We start from the raw sequence: 21,992 nt of genomic DNA on the forward strand, positions 1-21,992 counted from the left end.
GTATGGGTTCCCCTCTCTCTGTTTTTTTCGTATTTTTGTTTGAATGGGATGGATGATTTTTCTCTTGGTTTCTTTCTTTTCTTTCCTCTGTGTATTTTTCTCTTCTTTTTTTTTCTGAACCCGAATCCCTCCTCCTTTTTTCTCTGATATCTTGCTTGATTTATGGTTAATTTTTGCTTCGTTTGGTGAGATGATGATGTCTAGGAATAGGGGAAATTATGGGTTGTTGATTTAGGGTGACCAATTTCCCGATTTACCGGGATTTAGGTATTTTATATTTTAGGGTTTTGATTTGTTTACTATTTCCTTTGATTGGTTTGATTTGGAACTGATGGGGTTACTGTTGGTGCAGGTGGGTGCAGTCGGAGTGGAGCGAGACGGGCCGGAACAGTGACGGCGGCGCGGCTGTTCCTTTGCTGCTGGCGGCGGCGGCTAACCACTGGCTTCGGTTTAGGGTTTAAAACCCTAATTACTTGGGCCAGATCCAGGCCTGGTTCGGGTATTGGGCCTGAACCGGGTCTGGGCTCCAAGTCTTGTAATTCTGGGTCGGGTTTGGTATCTGACGGGCTTCGGGTTTGAGCCTGCAAAAATTGTAATATTTGTAAATTAATAATAATAATAGTAATAATAATATAACGATAATAATAATAATAATAATAACGATAAAAAACCCGGACAAAAACGGGTGTCTACACCTATCACTCGGAGCTCCTTCAGATTAGGATGGGGCTGGAGGTCTTCAAGTGACTTCTCTTCGTCATCACTAGCACCTCTCCATTCTAAAATCAGTTCTCGTAGATGTTGCTTCCCTTTCAAATTAGCAGCTTTAAACTTCTCTCTTGCATTTCTCACGAATCCCAAATTTGTTATTTTTAGCTCTCCCCTCAGGTTGTTGAGCTGACTCAATTCACTTAGATCTGCAGCAGCAGTACCATGGGAACCGTCTTCATCCACAACAAACATGCTTAACGTCTGAAGCGAAGTCAGCTTCCCTATTCCACGTGGCATATGAGTTAAGGCACAACTAACACACGGAAGATGGGTAAGGTTCTCCAATTTTTCAATCTTCTTTGGCAATTCTTCAAGTTGGGGACAAAAATCAAGTTTCAGCACTTGCAAATTTTGCATCTTGCAAATACTCTTTGGAAGGATCTTAAGAAGATAATTCTCAGAAAGATCAAGGTACCTCAAATGTTTCAGCTTATGAATGGAACGTGGGACAAATTCTAAACCATTGTATTCTAAAACACGCAAGCATCTACCATTTGAAATTATCCAATCCCAAATCGCATCTCTCCTATTTTCACCAAAGCTGACTCCATAACATAACAAACTCCGCAATTTCTTTCCCTTGAACAAATGAATTAATGATAAATTAATTGATATGTGACGACATTTCTCATCAATCTAACTTGTAATTGAATTTGAATGTAGAATGCAGCTCTCCATCCCTGCTACCGATTCAGCAAGATCATGCATCAAATCATGCATTTTACATGTTACCCTCCAAAATTGATCTTCTGCTACCTCTTGAAAGAAACTTCTTTCAACCAGACATTTAAAATACTCGAACCCAATCTCTTCAAGAGATTCACTAGGATTTGATTGTTTTACAAACCCTAGTGCAATCCAGATTCGAACAAGTGTTTGCACATCAAATTTATAATCTTTTGGGTACAGTCTGCAATAAGCAAAGCAATGCTTCAAATGAGATGGGAGATGATCATAACTCAACCTAAGTGTAGGCAAAATATCACCGTATCTTTGAGATATTCTAGCAAGTTCATTATCTTTGAAAGAAAGCCACTCAGTTTCAGTTTCTTTAAAAGATAAGGTACTAGCTATTGTCCTTATGACCAAGGGAACTCCATGACACCTTTCCAAAATCTGCTTTCCTATTTCCACAAAGCCTGAATTTGTCGAATCTGCAGATCCTTGTTCAAATGCTATTTCTTTGAACAAAAACCATGCATCATCACCAGACAAGCCTCTCAGAACATGTGGCCGACAATTACTAGTGACCTTAGCTACCTTCTTAGAGCGAGTAGTTACGATTATCCTACTCCCTTTAGCTCCACCCATCAGTAACTTCTTTAAGCTAATCCATAGTTCCCTCTCCTCATTCCAAATGTCATCTAAGACAAGCAAATATTTTTGCCCGTCAATTTTATCCCGAAGTTGTTTTTGCAGTTGATCCATTTCGAGATTTTGACCAGGTGCTTGATGAGTTACAGATTTAATGATGTTTTCTACAATTGTTCTCACATCAAAAACATCAGAAACACAGACCCACATCCTTAACTCGAAGTGGTTTTTAACAATTTCGTCGTTATAGACCAACTGCGCCAACGCAGTCTTGCCTAAGCCTCCGATCCCCACCATGGGAATGACATAAACATTCTCTTCGCTTTGAAACTCCAACAAGAGTCTTAGAAGAGCTGCTTTGTCATCGTCCCTCCCTGTGATTTCACCTTTCGACACAAAAGAGTGCGTCTGCCGCCTCCTTTTGGCCATGAAAGAGGTTTCCACAGGATGGTCACGCTGAACCAAGTTCAACATGCTGGCCTGACTTTGAATGGAAGTAAATCTGGCCTTGATGGCCTTGATTTTTCGTCCCATTTTCAGACCATAAGTAAACGGGTTCGATCTCGAGAAGTAAACGCGTACCTCTTTGGTGAACTTGTTCCCACTCATCAGATTCTTCCGCAAGGCTTCGGTACGGACATCATCCAGCAAGTCTTCCACGTCGTACATAGCATCTTTCAGCTTTGCAAGCCAATCTTTGACGAGTTCGCTGGTCACGGACTGCTTTTCCGCGTCGAGAAGCACGGCTTTGATTGCGGAGATGGTGCTTTTGAGGTCGTCGTGGTCGTCTTTGAAATTCCACCACAAGCCAAGTTGCTCCATAACATGGGAGCTCAGTTCAGAAATGAGCTTTCCGGCGATTTCAAAGGCGATTCCTTCGGCCATTGCTGGTTGAAACACAAACGAAGGCTAAAGTGTTTGATTACTTGCAAGAGGAGATGAGATGAAATGAAAATGCAGGTGTTAATACAAGTGGAGTGTGTAGTATTTTATAGATACAACTCCACTAAAAAGGTTGTTTAATATTAAAAAATGGTAAACTATATATTTAGTCACCCTATCATTCTTGTTCTTTTTAATCATTCAACTATATTTTTTAAAAAATAATCACTAACGTTATATTTTGGTCTCATTTACGTCATTCACCGTTAAAAAATTAAAAGTAATTTTGACATGTCAGATAATTCTATTTAATCATTAAAAAAATAAAAAAAATAAAGTACACAAATGATTCCGACTATAAGATATTACTTTATTGAGTCCTTACACTATTAAAATTTATAAAATGGTCTATCAATTATGGGGAGTTGCTTTGTTGAATCTCTCAACAATTAAAAGTTATAAAATTGTCTCATTATGTTATACACTCGTCCTTTTTCATTCAAAAGTTAACATAAGTCATATGAATTTGACGTTAATATGTTAACTATGATATGATCCGATTTTATCTTATCTCAATTAGTAAGTTAACATACGACTCAGACCGTCGTCAAATTTATAACCGAAAAGGATAAATTTAAAATATAATAAATAATCAGTTGACCATTTTATAAATTTTAATAGTCAAGTGATTCAACAATATCATCAATTGATTGATCATATTTATCAGCAATTAGAGCATGCGTTATATTGTTCTATTTTTATAAATATTTTACATTTATGATTGAAAATATTGGAAATATTTTCAAAAATTCAAGCAAGTGGCTCGATGATTAAAGCAAAGTAGGGTCTTCGACCTGAGAAGAAGACATAAAAGCTTTCAACGATAGGAGCAAAGTCTTTTATTAGATCAAAGCAGGCCCTTTGGTCTCAAAAGTCGAAAAGGAATTAATGAAAAATCAAAATATAGGTGGCCACATTTATGGGTACAGCCGTACAGGTTGCCAAAGTGTCGGTATTCTGTTCATATTTTTTATTTTTTTTCTTTAAATTATATTACTTTAAAAAATTACATAAAAATATATAATTGAAATTATAATATATATTCCTTCCATAAAATTTAAAAATTCAAATTACATAATTAAAATATAAAATTTAGTAAAATTAAAATTAATGAAATACATTAAATTTAAAATATTTTAAAGTTAAAAGAAATAACTTGATAAATAATTTAGATTGTTACGGTGAAATAATTTAAGAAATTAGAATGTGATGATTATTTTAGGCTCGTGAAACACTCCTAACTCAACCTAAATTACTTGGTTTGATTTCTAATCTTATTAAAGTAGCATAAAAACGTCTAACCTCTAAAATGTGAATATCATCATAAAATGTTTAAATACTCTAATCTTAGCAATCTCTTTAAATTTAAGAAAACTTAGCACCCAAAGATTAGAAATATACTACCTTAGAGTTAGAAGCCCTAAACGAAATCCTTTACTTAATCAAACTCCTTTTCACAATGATATAATTTTAGTTTAATAGTATTTTGGTTCATGTAAAATAAATATTTAAATTTAAAAAATATAAAAACTTTTTAAATATTTAATCATGTAGTGGTCGAATTAAAAAATGATAAGTATGTGTTCTCAAATTTCTAGTTTAATTACAATTTAGGTAATTGTGAGTTTAAATATTAGACAAATTAGAAGTTATCTCGTGAATTTTTAGTTTTTTATTATAAATTTAAGGTGAATACAAGGTAATATGTACAAAGACTTTTAACTATTTGACAATGAACACTCATATCCCTACATACGCAGTGCTTGAACTTGGGACCTCAAGAATAACAACAATCCCCTTAATCACTAAAATCGTTTGTTTATGCTGAATTTCGAATTTAAATATCTAATAAGTGTTTATATTTTTTCACTAGTCTAATATTTCCATCACTATTAATATTTAATTTTAGATGGACACGAAATAGTTATTATTTCACCAACCAAGCCAATATCTCTGGCTGGTTTCGTACAATAATAAAAACAAAGGTCAAGAGACGACATAATAAGCTTTAAAAGAAACTGTCCTTTGGCTCTCTGCCCAACTACGTTTGACAATGAAATCTCATTCACGCGGTAAAATTAGAGCAAATTACTCAAATGATCACTTAATTATGAGGTTAGTGTTTATATGACTACTATGCTTTCAATTTTAATAATATAGCCACATAACTACTTAAGTGATTTCAATGTAGTCACTTGTCGTTAAAAATAAACGATTCAGCCACCAATTGAAGGCACTTACGTTCGCTTCGGTGGCAACTACACCGTGAGTTTTTCTCATTTTATTTACAAATTACTTACCACAATCTGTAAATTTGATGTGATTAAAGGAGATTCATATACATGACTCGAAACTCATAATCGATATCATATCATTTTGAGTGACTTGTCAGAGTGTAATCGTTTCTTTCACGAGGTTGATTCCGTAAACCGAGCTTACATTTTACTTTAATTCTTGGAGTCTTAAATAGATCTAGAGTTGTAGTTAAAAGCCTTGACATGCTCTCAACTTGTGGTAATTTTCTTTTTTGTTGATGAGGAATCACTTGCAGACTGTAAAATTACAGGGGATTCTCTTTACATTTTCATTTCCATGAGCAGTTGATTTTGACTTGAAATCACTCTGGAGTTGTTAAATTACCCAATGTGTTCAAGGGATCAAGTTTGGGTTTTTGTTAACATATCCCAAAATAAATAAAATTAGCTAACCCTATTCTCATATATAATGAGGTAAGGGGAGGTAGGATATTAGACTGCCCCAACGCCAGGTTGACAGCAGCTTCCGTGGGAGACCTCCGGCAGTCAGGATTATGAATTGTCCATCGTGGAACTTAATCCCACGACCACAATGTTAAGAGCCTTGCGCTCTACCAACTGAGCTGGACGAACAATTATGTTAACATATCCCAAAGTATATGTAATTAAAATAACAAAATAAATAAATAAACTTATTTATAAGCATAATTAAATACAATGTTTAAATAATAAAATTATCCAAAGCTTAAGGTTGTGCTCTATGTATTGAGAATTATCTAAAATACAATATTTTTTTATTAAAAATAATAAGATAATTTAATTAGGGCGGGAGATATAAAATTCGAGTTCCAAACAGAGAAGCTTCCAACAAATTTCCATTGTATTTATCTGCTTATGAGAAAAACAATTAATTTTCTTATATATTTTTGAGCTAATTACACCAAGAAGGTCCAACTATTTCTAGATTTTAAATCGGTCCTCAATATCGATAACATCTCAATTAATTTCTTTTTGCTAGTTTAACAATCCACTTGAAAATTAAATATCATCTTGAATTTATGATATAGTATGTGATGATTATAAAATAATATATATTTAAATTTTTTTTGTAGTATGTTGACAACGCGTGCATTTTGTAGGTACAGTTGTTCGAATTTGAATTCTTTATGAAAAACAACATTTATTTTTACTACTGACATCACTCAACGTGTTCATATCAATAAAATTTAATTCACGTATTCTAGTTATGTTTTACATTAGATCTAAATCAACCTATTAATGTCCAAATTAATGATTAAACTGGAAAAAAAAACTTGATTGAAATAATATTAATGATTTAAATACTAGATTAGAATGATTATAATTTGGTGACCAATATAGAATCCAAATCATAATTTAAAGACGTATAGTGAATTAACTCAATTGAGATAAGATATACGTCGTAATAATAATACCTTAGTTTTAACTAGGAGTGTATTCGGTTCGGTTCATTTTTTTAATAAAAGTTAAACCGAACCGCAATAAACGATCTTTTAAAATTAAAATCGAAACCGAATGGTATAAAAACCGAAATATGTGAAACAAATTTTTCGATTCGGTTCAGTTCTGTAATACTATTTTTGATAAACTGATTTTTTCGGTTCGGTTCGGTAATGCGATTTTTGATAAACCGAATTTTTCGATTCGGTAATGAGTTGTATTTACTTTAATTGAGCTAAATATTAGGTCATTAGGGGTGGTTAACCGGATGGACATTAGTTTGAAGTTCAACTTGTTATTCAGTTCAATATGGAACAAGTGAGTTCCATATGGAAAAATCGAACCAAATCGAACTGATTTAAAACAATTGAGTGTTTAAATCAACTTGAAATCGAACCATAAAAGATAAATTCGAATCAAACCGTTTTACTTAATTCTTGACGATTTTTTAATTTTCTCGATTTTGTACCTTTAACAATCTTATTATTATTTGATAAAAAACAATTTTATTATTATCTTATGTATATATTTAAGGCGGCAAAGGGCAACGGTCCGTTATGGAGGGTAATGATTTTAATTTGAAGGGAAGCCCCCCGTATTGTACGGTCACCGACCCAAGATTCGTAGATTTTTTCTCTCACTCTCTCGTTTTTCCTGAGCTGCAGTCCAAGGCCTAAGAAAATAAAAAGGAAAGAGAAGAGACAACCAAGAATCTAATCTTACTTGTTTTCCCTTTTTTTTTTGAGATTTTTTTGCTTATATTAATTGGACTTTCTTTTTGTTTGATTAAGTGTGATCTTTCGGAAAAGCGAATGGCCAAGAAGGCATTTTAGAGGATTTCAAAATATGGGTTTTAGTTTGGTGTTTTTTCTTTTAATTTGGGTTTTTGTTAGGATTTTTCTTTTTCTTTTCTTTTCTGGGTTTTTATCAGGTTTGGGAAATTATGAGAACTTCATGGGCAGATTCTGCATCTGAAACTGTTGTTTCAAACAACAATCCCGTATCTCATCCAATTCGACCCACTTATGTCCCTCCCCACCTCCGTAACAGCGCAGTACCGTTGGGTCCGCCCACTGAGAGGGTGAGTTTTGGCGGGAACACCGGTGGTTTCCGTTGGAGCGGGAGCAGTCGGACTAAGCCTGAATACGGGTGTCAGATGCAGGGAAATGGTTATGCTGCAGCCGGAAGAGACGACAGCGGCAGCGGCAGCGGCAGGAATAACAGAAGTGGCGGCTGGGATAAGAGAAAAATGGAAGTATGTTGGAGGAAAGAAAAGTCAAAAGAGTATGGTGTGCCACCGTCTAAATGCTTGGCATTTTCAGCAAATGGGGGTACCAAATTCGGTGCCCCAATTCTTTAATTAAAATGTTTTTGGGTTAATTACATTTTAGCCATTGCACACTTTAAGGTATTTACAAGATTAGTCCCTAAGTTTCAACTATAAATACCCTAACTCATTTAACTTCAAAATCATTCCAAATCATTTATTTCTCCCAATACTAGAGAGCTTTCTTGTGAGTAGTGAGTGTTTTGTAAACACCTGTAAATTTTCTCTCTTAGTAAAAGATCTGCAGCAGTCCGGAGACGTAGGCACAATTGGCTGAACTCCGTTATCAATTTCGGGTATTATTTTTCCACTTTTATTTCGCATTCTCACTAATCTAGGTTATAGGGAAATTACTCGTACTCGGTTTATTTCCCAACAACTGGTAATTAAAGCTTTTGGTTGTGAATTTTGTCAATTTTTTGTGAGGTTACTATTCATTACTATTCACGTGAATAGTGAATTTTATGAATAGTAAAAATTTTGTCGACGATACGAATTTGTCGACAGAGGTGTTCTAATACACGGTGGTTCGCAAGAATTGTCAGAAACGATCCAAACGAAGCCAGATTCGAGTGGGAGCGATGGCTACAGACGAAGGGAATGTGAAAATTGAAAAGTTCGATGGTGCGGACATTGGCTTTTGGAAGATTGAAGATTTTCTGTACTAGAAAAATCTATATAAACCTCTCTCAGGAAAACAACCAAAGGGCATGAAGAATGAAGATTGGGCTCTTCTTGATAGACAAGCCCTCGGAGTTATCCGACTGACGTTATCCCGAAATGTTACTTTCAACATAGCAAATGAAAAGACCACGGCGAGTCTTATGGCGGCTCTCTCCAGTATGTATGAGAAGCCATAAGCCTCAAACAAAATACATTTGATAAGGCGATTATTCAATTTGTGGATGGTGGAAGGGGCATCGGTGGCTCAACACCTAAATGAACTCAACACAATCACAACTCAGTTGAGTTCCGTGGAAATTGAATTCGATGATGAAGTTCGAGCTTTAATTCTCTCTTATCATCTCTACCAGACAGTTGGAATGCTACTGTTACAGCAGTTAGCAGTTCGTCAGGAAACAACAAATTGAAATTCGACGATGTTTGGGATCTGGTACTGAGCGAAGAAATTCGACGGAGAGAATCAGGTGAAGCATCAACCTCCTCAGCCTTGCACACAGAGTCCAGAGTGAGAACTTCATAAAGAAATTCAAATCATGGCAGATCCAAATCCAGAACGGGAAAATCAAGAATGGGAAAGAAAGATTTTACCTGTTATAACTGCGACAATAAGGGTCACTTTAAAAGAGATTGTCGAACACAGAAGAAAAATACCGGCGAACAGGAATCTGCCAACGTGATAGAAGAGACAGGTGATGCCATGATTCTAAGCGTCAACAGTCCGATTGAATCATGGATCTTGGATTCAGGGGCATCTTTCCACTCCACCCCATGCCGAGAAATCATGGAGAACTATGTTAGTGGTGATTTTGGGAAGGTTCGTCTAGCCGATGTTGAAAACTTGAAGATCGTCGGAAAATGAGATATCCGATTAAAGTTGCCAAACCAGACCACATGGAAGCTGAAAGAAATGAGACATATTCCTGGCCTCAAAAGGAATTTAATTTCTGTTGGACAACTTTATGGAGAAGGATATAGTAAAACATTTTCAGGCTGTGAATGGAAGATTACCAAAGGAGCACTCGTCATTGCTCGTGGTAAGAAGACTGGTACTCTCTATGTAACTTCAAACTTAGAGAATATCATTTCTGTAACAGATGCTGATGGAAAATCAAACATATGGCACCAAAGGTTTGGCCATATGAGCGAGAAAGGGATGAAGACACTTTTGTCAAAAGGAAAGCTGCCGGATCTAAAGAATGTAGATGTCGGACTATACAAGGATTGCATCTTTGGCAAATAAAAGAAAGCCAGCTTTGCAAAGATTTGTAAGACACCCAAGGTAGAAAAGTTAGAGTTGGTTCATACTGATGTATGGGGACCATATCTTGCAGGCTCATTATATTATGTCACCTTCATCGATGATTCAACAAGGAAGGTGTGAGTTTATTTTCTGAAGAATAAATCAGAAGTCTTTGATACCTTCAGAAAATGGAATGCCATGGTGAAAAATGAGACTGGTTTGAAAGTCAAGCGGTTGAGGTCTGATAATGGAGGAGAGTACAAAAATAGAAGATTCAGAGATTTCTGCGCAAACAATGGGATCAAGATTGAGACAACAGTTCTCATGACACTGCAGCAGAATGGAGTAACAGAGCGCATGAACAGAACTCTGAATGAACTTGCCAGAAGTATGAGGATACATGCCGAATTGCCCAAATTTCTATGGGCTGAAGCTATCAACACTGCAGCTTACCTGATCAACCGTGGGCCCTCAGTTCCTTTGGATGGCAGAATACCAGAGGAAGGTTGGAGCAAGAAAGAAATAAACCTTTCACACTTAAGAGTGTTTGGTTGTATTTCTTATGTATACATAGATTCTGCTGAAAGAAGTAAACTTGATGCCAAGTCCAACAAATGCGTCTTTGTTGGTTATGGTGGTGATGAGTTCGGTTACCGATTTTGGGACTACGAAAATCGAAAGATCATCAGAAGCAGAGATTTCATTTTCAATGAGAATGTGATGTACAAAGACATGTCAACTGTAGAATCAAGTAGCTCCAATACAAAAGCTGAAACAAAGGAATTTACTGAGTTCGAGGAGATTTCTAGAAATGATGTTCAGATCAATCCTGTAGCAGTTCAAGAAGAACCAGGCATACCAGAACTGAGACGCTCCTCCAGAATTCCTAAACCAACCCAACGATATTCTCCTTCTTTGCACTACTTGTTGTTGACTGACAATGGTGAACCAGAGTGCTATGATGAAGCAATGCAAGTGGAGGATTCAGTCAAGTGGGAGTCTTTCATGAAAGATGAGATGAACTCGCTTATGTCAAATCAGACGTGGGAATTAGGTGAATTACCACCAGGCAAGAAAACGCTCCATAATAAGTGGATCTACAGGATCAAAGAAGAGCATGATGGGAGAAAACGCTACAAAGCAAGATTGGTTGTCAAAGGGTTTCAGCAAAAGGAAGGTATTGACTACAATGAAATTTTCTCTCCAGTTGTAAAACTGTCTACAATCAGACTGGTGTTGAAAATTGTAGCTGCAGAAAATTTACATCTTGAGCAGTTAGATGTAAAGATAACTTTCCTTCATGGTGATTTGGAAGAAGAAATCTATATGAGGCAACCAGAAGGCTTCATAGAAGCAAGAAATAAAAACCTAGTATGCAGGTTGAAGAAGAGCTTGTATGGTTTAAAACAAACTCCTAGACAGTGGTACAAGAAGTTCGATAGCTTCATGGGTAGCAGTGGTTTTACCAGATGTCAAGCAAATCATTGTTGCTACATCAAGAAGTTCGATAACAACTTCATTATTTTATTGTTGCATGTTGATGACATGCTTGTTGCAGGTTCAGACATGCAAGAGATTATAAACTTGAAGCAAAAATTGTCGAAGCAGTTTGCAATAAAAGATTTGGGCGCTGCAAAGCAGATTCTAGGGATGAGGATCAAGAGAGACACAAAGCCGGGGACTTTGATGTTATCACAGGCTGAGTACATCAACAAAGTACTCTCCAGGTTCAATATGCAAGATGTTAAACCAGTAAGTACACCTTTAGGTGTTCATTTTAGACTCTCCAAAGAACAGTCACCAAAGACGGAGGAAGAACGTGCACACATGGTGAAGGTGTAGTATGCCTCAGTAATTGGAAGTCTGATGTATGCCATGGTTGTACCAGACCATATTGCTCATGCAGTGGGAGCTGTTAGCAGGTACATGAATAATCCGGGCAAGGTACACTAGGAAGCAGTCAAATGGATCCTCATATATCTGCGAGGTACCACAAACAAAGCACTTTGTTTCAAAGGTGGAGATACGATACTGACAGACTATGTAGATACTGACTTAGCAGGAAATGTCGATATCAGAAGAAGCACTACAGGGTATGTCTATACTCTAGGAGGAACTGCAGTGAGTTGGGTTTCTCAACTACAGAAGATAGTTGCTTTCTCCACAACTGAAGCAGAATATGTCGATGTTACGGAAGCCAACAAGGAGATGGTTTAGCTCCAAAGTTTCTTGGAAGAGTTAGGCAAGAAACAAGAAAACAATGTCTTGTATTGCGATAGTCAAAGTGCTATCCATCTAGCGAAGAATCCATCTTTTCATTCCAAACAAAGCACATACATTGCGATATCATTTTATCCGGTCTCTTCTGGAAGATGGGATTTTGAAACTTGAAAGATTAGTGTGGAGCTCAAAATCTGGCAGGCATGAACAAAGACGGTGACTAAAAACTGAAGTTGTGTTCAGCTTCAGTTGGTATGCTAGAGTAACAAGACCAGAAATGTTGCTGCATTGATCGAGGTGTGAAGAAAGATTAAAATCAGTCTTCAAGTGGGAGATTGTTGGAGGAAAGAAAAGTCAAAAGATGATGGGTGTGCCACCGCCTAAATGCTTGGCATTTTCAGCAAAAATGGGCACCGAATTCGGTGCCCCAATTCTTTAATTAAAATGTTTTGGGTTAATTACATTTTAGTCATTGCACACTTTAGGGTATTTATAAGATTAGTCCCTAAGTTTCAACTATAAATACCCTAACCCATTTAACTTCAAAATCATTTCTTTCTCCCAATACTAGAGAGCTTTCTTGAGTAAGTGTTTTGTAAACACCTATAAATTTTCTCTCTTAGTAAAAGATCTACAGCATCCGGAGACGTAGGCACAATTGGCTGAACTCCGTTATCAATTTCGGGTATTATTTTTCCACTTTTATTTCGCATTCTCACTTTAGGTTATAGGGAAATACTCGTACTCGGTTTATTTCCCAACAGTAAACCCATTTTTAATGATGATAAGTATATATGAAACAAGGTTTAGTGAACACGAGAACACCATGATCAATTTCGATATGAACAAGGTTTTAGTGAACAATTAGGGGAATTTGCTCAGATGTATCTATAATGTTGTACTTGTAAATTTTTTATAATAAAACTTTGTTTCTAATATAAAAGTTGTTCTAAGGAATCAGTTCAATATCAACACCATTTTGCATACATTCATTTTTCATACATTACTCATAAGTATTCATTAAGAAAAAAAATAATACGAAAAAGATTTTCAATCGCAGTTATCCTGGCCAAACAAGAAATTCAACACCCGTACGGTACTAGGAAAACAAGTAAGATAATGGAAGATAAGATAAACCGCCTTGAGGAACAACATATTAAAGAACAAGCAGAAATGTGAATGAAATTGGAGAAAATTGAGGTCAGTATTGCAAACTCACAAGACAACATGATGTAGAAAATAGAAGACATGCTCAAAAAGTAGGCTACCATTGGAAAAATTCATGAAAATCATGTATCTTTCGACCAAGAACCTATGTATCCTCTAGGTTTCCCACCGGAACCAATTTATCACTCTGGTATTACACCTATACAAATCCATGCCCGCACGTCAGCACTTCAAGAGGCCAAACCACATGAAAATCAACAAGTGGATCCTGCATCTTCAAGCAAAAATCCACTTATATCAGATGAGAAAATAGGGGATTTTAATGCTGATCATCTAATCCCATATTTGAATGAGCTTAATGAGAAAGAAAAAATGAATGAAGAATTGACCAGACAGATCAAGAGCTTAGAGGAACGAATGAAATCCGTAGAAATAACTGAATCATTCTATGGGTTTGACGCTAGCGAGTTGAGTTTGGTTCCAGACCTAATTCTCCCCATCAAATTCAAAGTTCCTGAATTTGAGAGATATGATGGTACCACATGCCCTTCATCCCACATTACTATGTTTTGTCGCAGAATGGCAGGACATGTGAAAGATGAGAAATTGTTAATTCATTGTTTTCAAGATAGCTTGACAGGACCATCCTTAAAATGGTATACTCAACTGACCAAAGCCAACATTAGATCCTGAAAAGATTTGGCAAAGGCATTCCTAGAGCAGTACCGCCATGTGACAGATATGGTCCCTGATAGATGGACTCTCCAGAATTTGGAGAAAAAGAACAATGAAACGTTCAGACAATACGCTCAGAGATGGCGTGACACAGCAACGCAAGTTCAGCTACCTCTATCAGAAAAAGAGGCCACAGTAATGTTTGTACATACTTTAAAGGCTCCTTATTTAAGTCATCTAATGGGGAACGCAATCAGAACTTTTTCAGATCTGGTCATTTCGAGAGAACTCATTAAAAATGTCTTGAAAAGTGGAAAAATTGAATCAAATGAGGGGTATAGTTCCAAAAGACCTATGTACCGGAAAAAAGAAAACGAAGTCAACAATGCGAACTCTTATAATAAAGATACCTCGAAAAGTGTTACAATAACTCAGCCAAGGGTTAAGAAAGAATAAACAAACACTAATAGAGTAGAGTCTAGAGGATCTCGAAGGGAAAATGAAAGGTTGTCTTTTACACCTTTACCAGTACCCTATGTTGAGATCTATGATTCGCTGTTAAAAGCAGATGTCATACGGCCCTATCCGTTGGTTCCTATGCAACCACCATTCCCTCCATGGTATGATGTAAAAGCGCACTGTGTTTACCATGAAGGAATTACGAGTCATTTTATTGAAAACTGTTTGGCATTCAAAAGGGTGGTCCAAAATTTGATTAACACGGGAAAGTTAGAATTCAATTCACCAGCTTCATCAAATCATCCGCTACCAAATCATGGAGATAAAAATGTGAACGCCATTCAGGAAGAGAACAGAAAGAAAGCAAAAACTGAAATTTTTGAGATTAAATCTCCTTTTTGTTGGATATTTCAACAACTCTCCTTATCCGGTATGATTCAACAAGAAGTCAGGCCAAAAATAATGAAGGCGAGAATTATTGTGAATATCATCAAGAGAAGGGACACAGAATCCAGCTATGCCCTGAATTTAGGGATTTGGTGCAAAAATTAATGAATAACAAAGAGATAGAGTTCTTTGAAGAAGAACCAGGAAAAAGAGAAGAGGACGTTTGCGCATCAGAAGATTCTGAACCTAAGCAGAGAACAAGTGATCCCGTGATCATCACTGTGAAGTCATCTACAGTGAATCCTGCACCAACAAAGCCGAAAGTGGTTATCACGACTCCTTTACCATTTTCATATAAAGATACCCGTAGGGTACCTTGGAATTATACTACTAATGTTTCAATGGTAGGAGGATCTGTTTCTCTGAAAAAAGAAGAAGAGAAAATACAGAGTGTGGATTCGACATCTGAAGCAGTAAGTGAAGTCGGATTCTTTACAAGAAGTGGGAGATGTTATTATCCCGAGACATCAAATGCATCAGAACAGGGAAAAGTAAAGGGAAAAGCTACAGTGATACCCCAAAAGGTATTTGATGATGAATCCCCGCCAACAGTCAATGAGCCCGTAACGGAAAAACAAGCACAAGAATTTTTGAAATTTCGAAGCATAGCGAATATAGTGTGGTTGAACACTACATAAACAGCCCGCGAATTTCAATTCTTGATTTGTTAATGAATTCAGAAGTACAAGAAATGCCTTGATGAAAATACTTAATCAGACATTCCCTGAAGATATCTCTCAATAAGCTTGACAGGATTGTAGGGCACATAGCCTCTGATAATTACATAATGTTCACTGATGATGAAATACCTGAAGGTAGAATGGGGTCAATGAAAGCTTTGAATATTACCACAATTGTCATGGACATGTGTTACCGGGAGTACTAATGATAATGGATATGCTCTTAATTGATGCCTTTGGTTACACTTCAAAGAATGCGGTGGATAAAAAGCACATGAAGAATTATCAGAACGTAGTGCGAGCTTTTGATGGAACTCAAAAAGGTGCTTGGAAAATGGAAATACCACTGCTGATCGGACCAGTCGTGTACAATATTGACTTTGTGATAATGGATATCCACCCTACATACAATTGTTTATTGGGGAGGTCGTGGATTCATTCTGCAGGGTCTGTTCCTTCTTCATTGCATCAGAAACTGAAGTTTGTTGTTGACGGTCAACTGGTATATGTAGGAGCTGAAGAAGAAATCATTGCTTCCGTCACAAATGATGCTCCGTATATTGAAACCAATGATGATGCTCTCGATGCTCTTTCCGAGCTTTGGAATTTGTCAATGCAACATTATTGCTGAGGGAAAAATTCCACATCCCAAATTGTCTGATTGCACTAAAATGACTGTAAGACGGACTTTAGGCATTGGAGCTAAAACTGGGAAAGGTTTGGGAAAGAATCTTCAGGGAAGCTCAGTTCCTGTGAGTATGAAGATGAAGAAAGATCGTCTGGTCTTGGATTTAAGCCTAATTTCAGCAAATGAACAAAGAGATTAAAAAAAAGGTGAAAATAGAAGGGCAAGATTGAAGGGAGAAGAAATTCCTTGGGAACGCATGTCTTTCCCTCATTTGAAATCCATATTCAAATCAGGAGGAATGGTTAATGTAGAACAACAGCTTGTTGATGCTCTTAAAGAAGAAATGTTGACAAAATATCAAAGCATGGTTGATGAAGCTATGGGAGGATTATTTATCAACATGATCACAAATGACAATAAGACTGGCAAATACTTGGTTGGAATTCGTCCTTGTCTTCCTGGTGAAACACTCGACAATTGGACTGCTGAAGATCTCCCTGTAGTTTTTAGTATTAACACAGAGTAATACTCAGAACTAATCTTTATGTTTTAGCCCAAGAATATAAAAAGTTTTTTGTTATCTTGTAAGGGCAATTGTTAAGTTCACTTAATATCAAATAAAAGAAGTTTCTTAAAATTCTCAAATGGCATTATTCTTTACATTTTACATTTTACATTCATTATTTCTCATTCTTTATATTTACTTCATAAATTTACTATATCTTTTCGGAAATATGTCCGATTTAAATTTGCAGGTGTCACAATGTTAATAGCATGATTATTCCTAAATTTAATCATGAGATAAATTTAGAGCGGCCCATATGTTTGGAGGAAGTCAATGAGTGTGAGGATGAAATAGAATGTGATGTTCCTACTGAATTGTTAAGACTAATAGAAAAAGAAGACAAACAAATTTTACCTCACAAAGAAGAGATTGAGACTGTAAATCTGGGAACCAATGAAGAAATGAAAGAAGTGAAAATTGGTACTACTTTGTCAGCCCAGATAAAACGAGAATTGATAGATCTCCTCCAAGAGTTCAAAGATATGTTTGCCTGGTCTTATCAAGATATGTCTGGTTTGAGTACAGATATAGTGGTACACAAACTTCCGATCAGTCCAGAGTATAAACCTGTTCAACAAAAGCTCAGACGAATGAGGCCAGAAATATTGTTGCAGATTAAGGAGGAAGTAATGAAGCAGATTAATGCAAGATTCCTACAGGCAGCCAAATATCCAGAATGGGTAGCCAACATAGCCCCAGTACCAAAAAAGAATGGGAAAGTTCGAATGTGTGTGGATTACAGAGATCTTAACAAAGCTAGTCCAAAAGATAGTTTTCCATTACCTCACATAGACACATTGGTGGACAATACTGCAGGACATGCATGGTTTTCATTCATGGATGGCTTTTCAGGGTATAATCAAATAAAATGAATCCTGAAGACATGGAAAAAACAACATTTGTAACCATGTGGGGCACATTCTGCTACAAAGTAATGCCATTTGGATTGAAAAATACAGGGGCAACGTATCAAAGAGCAATGATAACTCTGTTTCATGACATGATGCACAAAGAGATTGAAGTATATGTGGATGACATGATTGCCAAGTCCCGAACTGAAGAAGAACATATTCAAAATTTGAGAAAGCTTTTCCGGAGATTGAGAAAGTATCAATTAAAGTTCAACCCCACTAAATGCACTTTTGGGGTAACGTCTGGGAAGCTTTTGGGATTTGTAGTCAGCAAAAAAGGAATCGAGATTGATCCAGATAAAGTAAAAGCAATTCAAAATCTTCCGCCACCCAATACAAAAAAGAAGTTCGAGGCTTTTTGGGAAGATTAAATTATATATATCTCGATTCATTTCTCAATTAACTGACAAATGTGATCCAATGTTCAAATTACTTCGAAAGAACAATCCTGAAGTCTGGAATGATGAATGTCAAGAAACTTTGGATATTATTAAGAAATATTTATCCAATGCCCCCATTTTAGTATCGTCAGTGCCTGACAGACCGTTAATTCTCTACTTGACAGTCTTTGAAAATTCGATGGGATGTGTACTGGGACAACATGATGAATCTGGAAGAAAAGAGAAAGCCATTTATTATCTGAGTAAGAAATTTACTGATTGTGAAATTCGATACCCACCAATACAAAAATTATGTTGTGCCTTGGTGTGGGCTACTCGAAGACTCAGACAATACATGTTATATCATACCACTTGGCTTATATATAGACTTGATCCGTTAAAGTTCTTAATGAAATCACCAGTTTTGACAGGCAAAATGGCTAGATGGCAGATGTTGTTATCCGAGTTTGATATTGTATATGTCAACCAAAAAGCAATAAAAGGAAGTGTCATAGCTGATTTTCTGGCCAGTCGAGTATCAGATGATTATCAGTACCTGAGTTTTAATTTTCCAGATGAAGATTTGTTGTGTATATCCATGAATGAAGAAGTCAGAACAAATGATGAATCCTGGAAGCTTTATTTTGATGGAGCATCCAACGCCTTGGGAAGAGGAATTGGGGCAGTGTTGATTTCTCCAGAAAATTTTTATTATCCTTTCACAAGCAGACTAGAGTTCTTTTGCACCAATAAATATGGCGGAATATGAAGCTTGTGTCATGGGATTGAAGGCAGCTATAGAAAGGAAAATTAAATTTCTCAAGATATACGGAGATTCATCGTTAGTGGTGTATCAACTACGAGGAGAATGGGAAACAAAAGATCCCAAATTGATGGAATACCGAAATTTTACCCTCGAATTAGTAAAAGAATTTGAAAACGTCACATTCAATTATCTCCCTCGAGAGGAAAATCAAATGGCAGATGCTTTGGCTACATTGGCTGCTATGTTTCAAGCAAATAAAAAAGTTGATATGATGCCAATCAAAATGCAAGTATATAAAATTCCTGCACATTGCTACAGTGTGGAAGAAGAGGCAGATGGCAAACCATGGTATTATGATATCTTGCAATATATCAAGTATCAAAGCTATCCACAAAATGCATCTGAGATTGATAAAAGAACATTGAGAAGAATGATTGCTGGATACTTTCTTGATGGTGAAACTTTGTATAGAAAAAGCAATGATCAAATGCTATTGAGATGTGTAAATACTAAGGAAGCTAGAAGTATCATTGAGGAAGTACATAGTAGGATATGTGGAACGCATGCAAATGGTCTTTCCATGGCTAGAAAAATATTGAGATATGGGTATTACTGGGCTACTATGCATACAGATTGTATTGATTATGCAAGGAGATGTTATAAATGGCAGGTATATACAGATAAAATTCATGTACCTCCATCACCTTTACATGTAATGACAGCACCCTAGCCATTTTCTATGTGGGGAATAGACGTCATTGGGGCAATCACACCAAAAGCATCGAATAGACATTGTTTCATCCTAGTGGCAATTGACTATTTTACCAAATGGGTTGAAGTTGCTTCATATGCCAATATTAAGAGGTCTACAGTCTGCAAATTCATAAAGAAAGAAATAATTTGCCGGTATGGGCTACCAGAAAGAATCATTACAGATAATGCTTTGAACCTGAACAATAAAATGATGACTGAATTTGTGCACAGTTTAAGATTAAGCATGCAAACTCAGTGGTATATCGTCCAAAGATGAATGGGGCAGTTAAAGCAGCAAATAAGAATATCAAGAGAATCATTACAAAGACTACTGAAACTTACAAAGATTGGCACGAGAAGTTACCTTTTGCTTTATATACATATCGAACTACTGTGCGAACATCTACTGGGGCAACCCCTTTTTCTTTAGTCTATGGGATGAAAGCAGTCTTACCAATTGAAGTTGAGATTCCATCACTTCGAATATTGAGAGAGGTAAAATTGGATGAGTCTGAATGGATCCAAGCTCGATTTGATCAATTAAACCTTATTGAGGAGAAGAGATTGAAAGCTATTTACCATGGACAGATGTATCAAAAACGGATGATGAAGTCTCATGACAAGAAAGTACATCCAAGAGAATTCCAAGAGGGTGATCTAGTGCTGAAAAAGATCTTGCCTATACATAAAGATTTCCGTGGGAAATGGATGCCTAATTGGGAAGGGCCATACGTTGTAAAAAAAAAGCCTTTTCCGGAGAAGCGTTGATCTTGGTAGAAATGGATGGAAAAGTTCTGAGAAACCCAATAAACTCAGATTCTGTCAAGAAATATTTTGCTTAAAGAAGAAGAAAAAACGAACAAAAAAATGTGAAAAATGAAAAAATATATAGAAAAGAAGGGTCAAGATGAAAACCCGAAAAGGGAGTCTTACAACCAAAAGAAGGATTTGAGTTGAAAACCTGAAAGGGCTCCTCAAATGCATGTTGATATTAGGCATCTGGCAATTAAAACCCTCTTAAGAGTTTGCTATTTTGGGAGAAACTTTACATCTACAAGCATTCTGACAACGTTTGAGATCTTTCATACATAAGCTTACCTCAGTGCTCTAAATTATATCAAATTGATTAGTTTAGAAATACTTATGCTAATAAACTGTTGAGTCATTTGAATTTTTATCATTCCTATGTTTGCCATGACTTTGAATACATTTCTATATATTTATTAATAGATTCCAAGTTTATCTTTTCAAAATTCAATTTCTTTTTGAAATTCAATTTATTCTTTTATATAAACATCATGCAAATGGATTAACATAATTTTGACATAAGCAAAAGATTTTTGGCTATCACTTTATGTTAATACTATTAAGTGCATGGAATCCAAGGTAAAATGTCAACAATTGCAATCATTGTTGAAAGGCGAACAAGTTTTTTTTCTGCCATAAAGTCATTTGAAGACAAATAAAGCAGAAAAGCAACAAAAGAAATTCTTAGCAAAGAGAAATTGATGGGGTGTTTTGGAAAATAGATCTAAATGAGGAATTTATGGAAATAGTAAGTCAAATCCAAGCAAAGAAGAAATCTCAGCACAGATAAAGACTCGTTAAGAGAATGAAACATCAATTAATGAGAATACAAGAACTCATAATTTTAAAATTATATCATGCATCATATTTAGGCATTTGTAAAAAATAGGAACATTTCCATTCATTTTATCCATATTGAATATTTGATAGGAATTTCAAAGATTTTAGCAAAGATTCAAATCCATCACTCGATGGATCAGCATTTCCAGAGAAAGTTCATAATGAGAAGAACTTATCTGAAGAGGAAAAAGAAGTTCATAATGAGAAGAACTTATTCAACCTTTGCATGACTCTATCACAGAAGGAGATAGATCATCATCAACTTTTCCAGAGAAAGTTCATAATGAGAAGAACTTATCTTAAGAGGAATAAGAAGTTCATAATGAGAAAAGCTTGTTCAACCTTTGTATGACTCTATCACAGAAGGAGATAGATCATCATCAACGTTGCCGGAAGGAGTTCATAATGAAAAGAACTCATCTGAAGAGGAATAAGAAGTTCATAATGAGAAGAGCTTGTTCAACCTTTGTATGACTCTCTCACAGAAGGAGATAGATCAGCATCAACATTGCCGGAAGGAGTTCATAATGAGAAGAACTCATCTGAAGAGGAATAAGAAGTTCATAATGAGAATAACTTGTTCGACCTTAGCTTGATTCATCACCTATGGAATTGAATGAAAGAAGAACCTCACTTGAGGATCAACATTTTAAGAGAAAGTTCATAATGAGAAGAACTCATC

The 21,992-nt window shown here is 36.0% G+C and overlaps 1 protein-coding gene across 1 annotated transcript; it reads right to left on the reverse strand.

Moving 5' to 3' along the window:
* Nucleotides 1–299: 299 nt before the first annotated feature.
* LOC120183887 (putative disease resistance protein RGA3) lies at nt 300–2,970 on the reverse strand. Its single transcript, XM_039188481.1, has 3 exons — nt 1,459–2,970; nt 703–1,350; nt 300–581 (listed from the first exon to the last, which is right to left on the reverse strand). Exons 1-3 carry the CDS (start codon nt 2,968–2,970, stop codon nt 300–302), a joined length of 2,442 nt encoding a protein of 813 aa, XP_039044412.1.
* Between the last annotated feature and the right edge of the window lie 19,022 nt (nt 2,971–21,992).

Source organism: Hibiscus syriacus, unplaced genomic scaffold, assembly GCF_006381635.1.
Source record: "Hibiscus syriacus cultivar Baekdansim isolate YM2019G1 unplaced genomic scaffold, ASM638163v2 tig00112852_pilon, whole genome shotgun sequence".
In the NCBI taxonomy this organism is placed as follows: domain Eukaryota; kingdom Viridiplantae; phylum Streptophyta; class Magnoliopsida; order Malvales; family Malvaceae; genus Hibiscus; species Hibiscus syriacus.

Excerpts from the sequence above, each read along its gene's own strand:
- LOC120183887 (XM_039188481.1), bottom strand. The coding sequence starts at position 2,970 with ATGGCCGAAGGAATCGCCTTTGAAATCGCCGGAAAGCTCATTTCTGAA. Across the intron at positions 1,351-1,458 it reads TGCATGATCTTGCTGAATCG|GGAAAGAAATTGCGGAGTTT; the intron begins GTAGCAGGGATG and ends CATTTGTTCAAG. Across the intron at positions 582-702 it reads CTAATCTGAAGGAGCTCCGA|GCTCAAACCCGAAGCCCGTC; the intron begins GTGATAGGTGTA and ends CAATTTTTGCAG.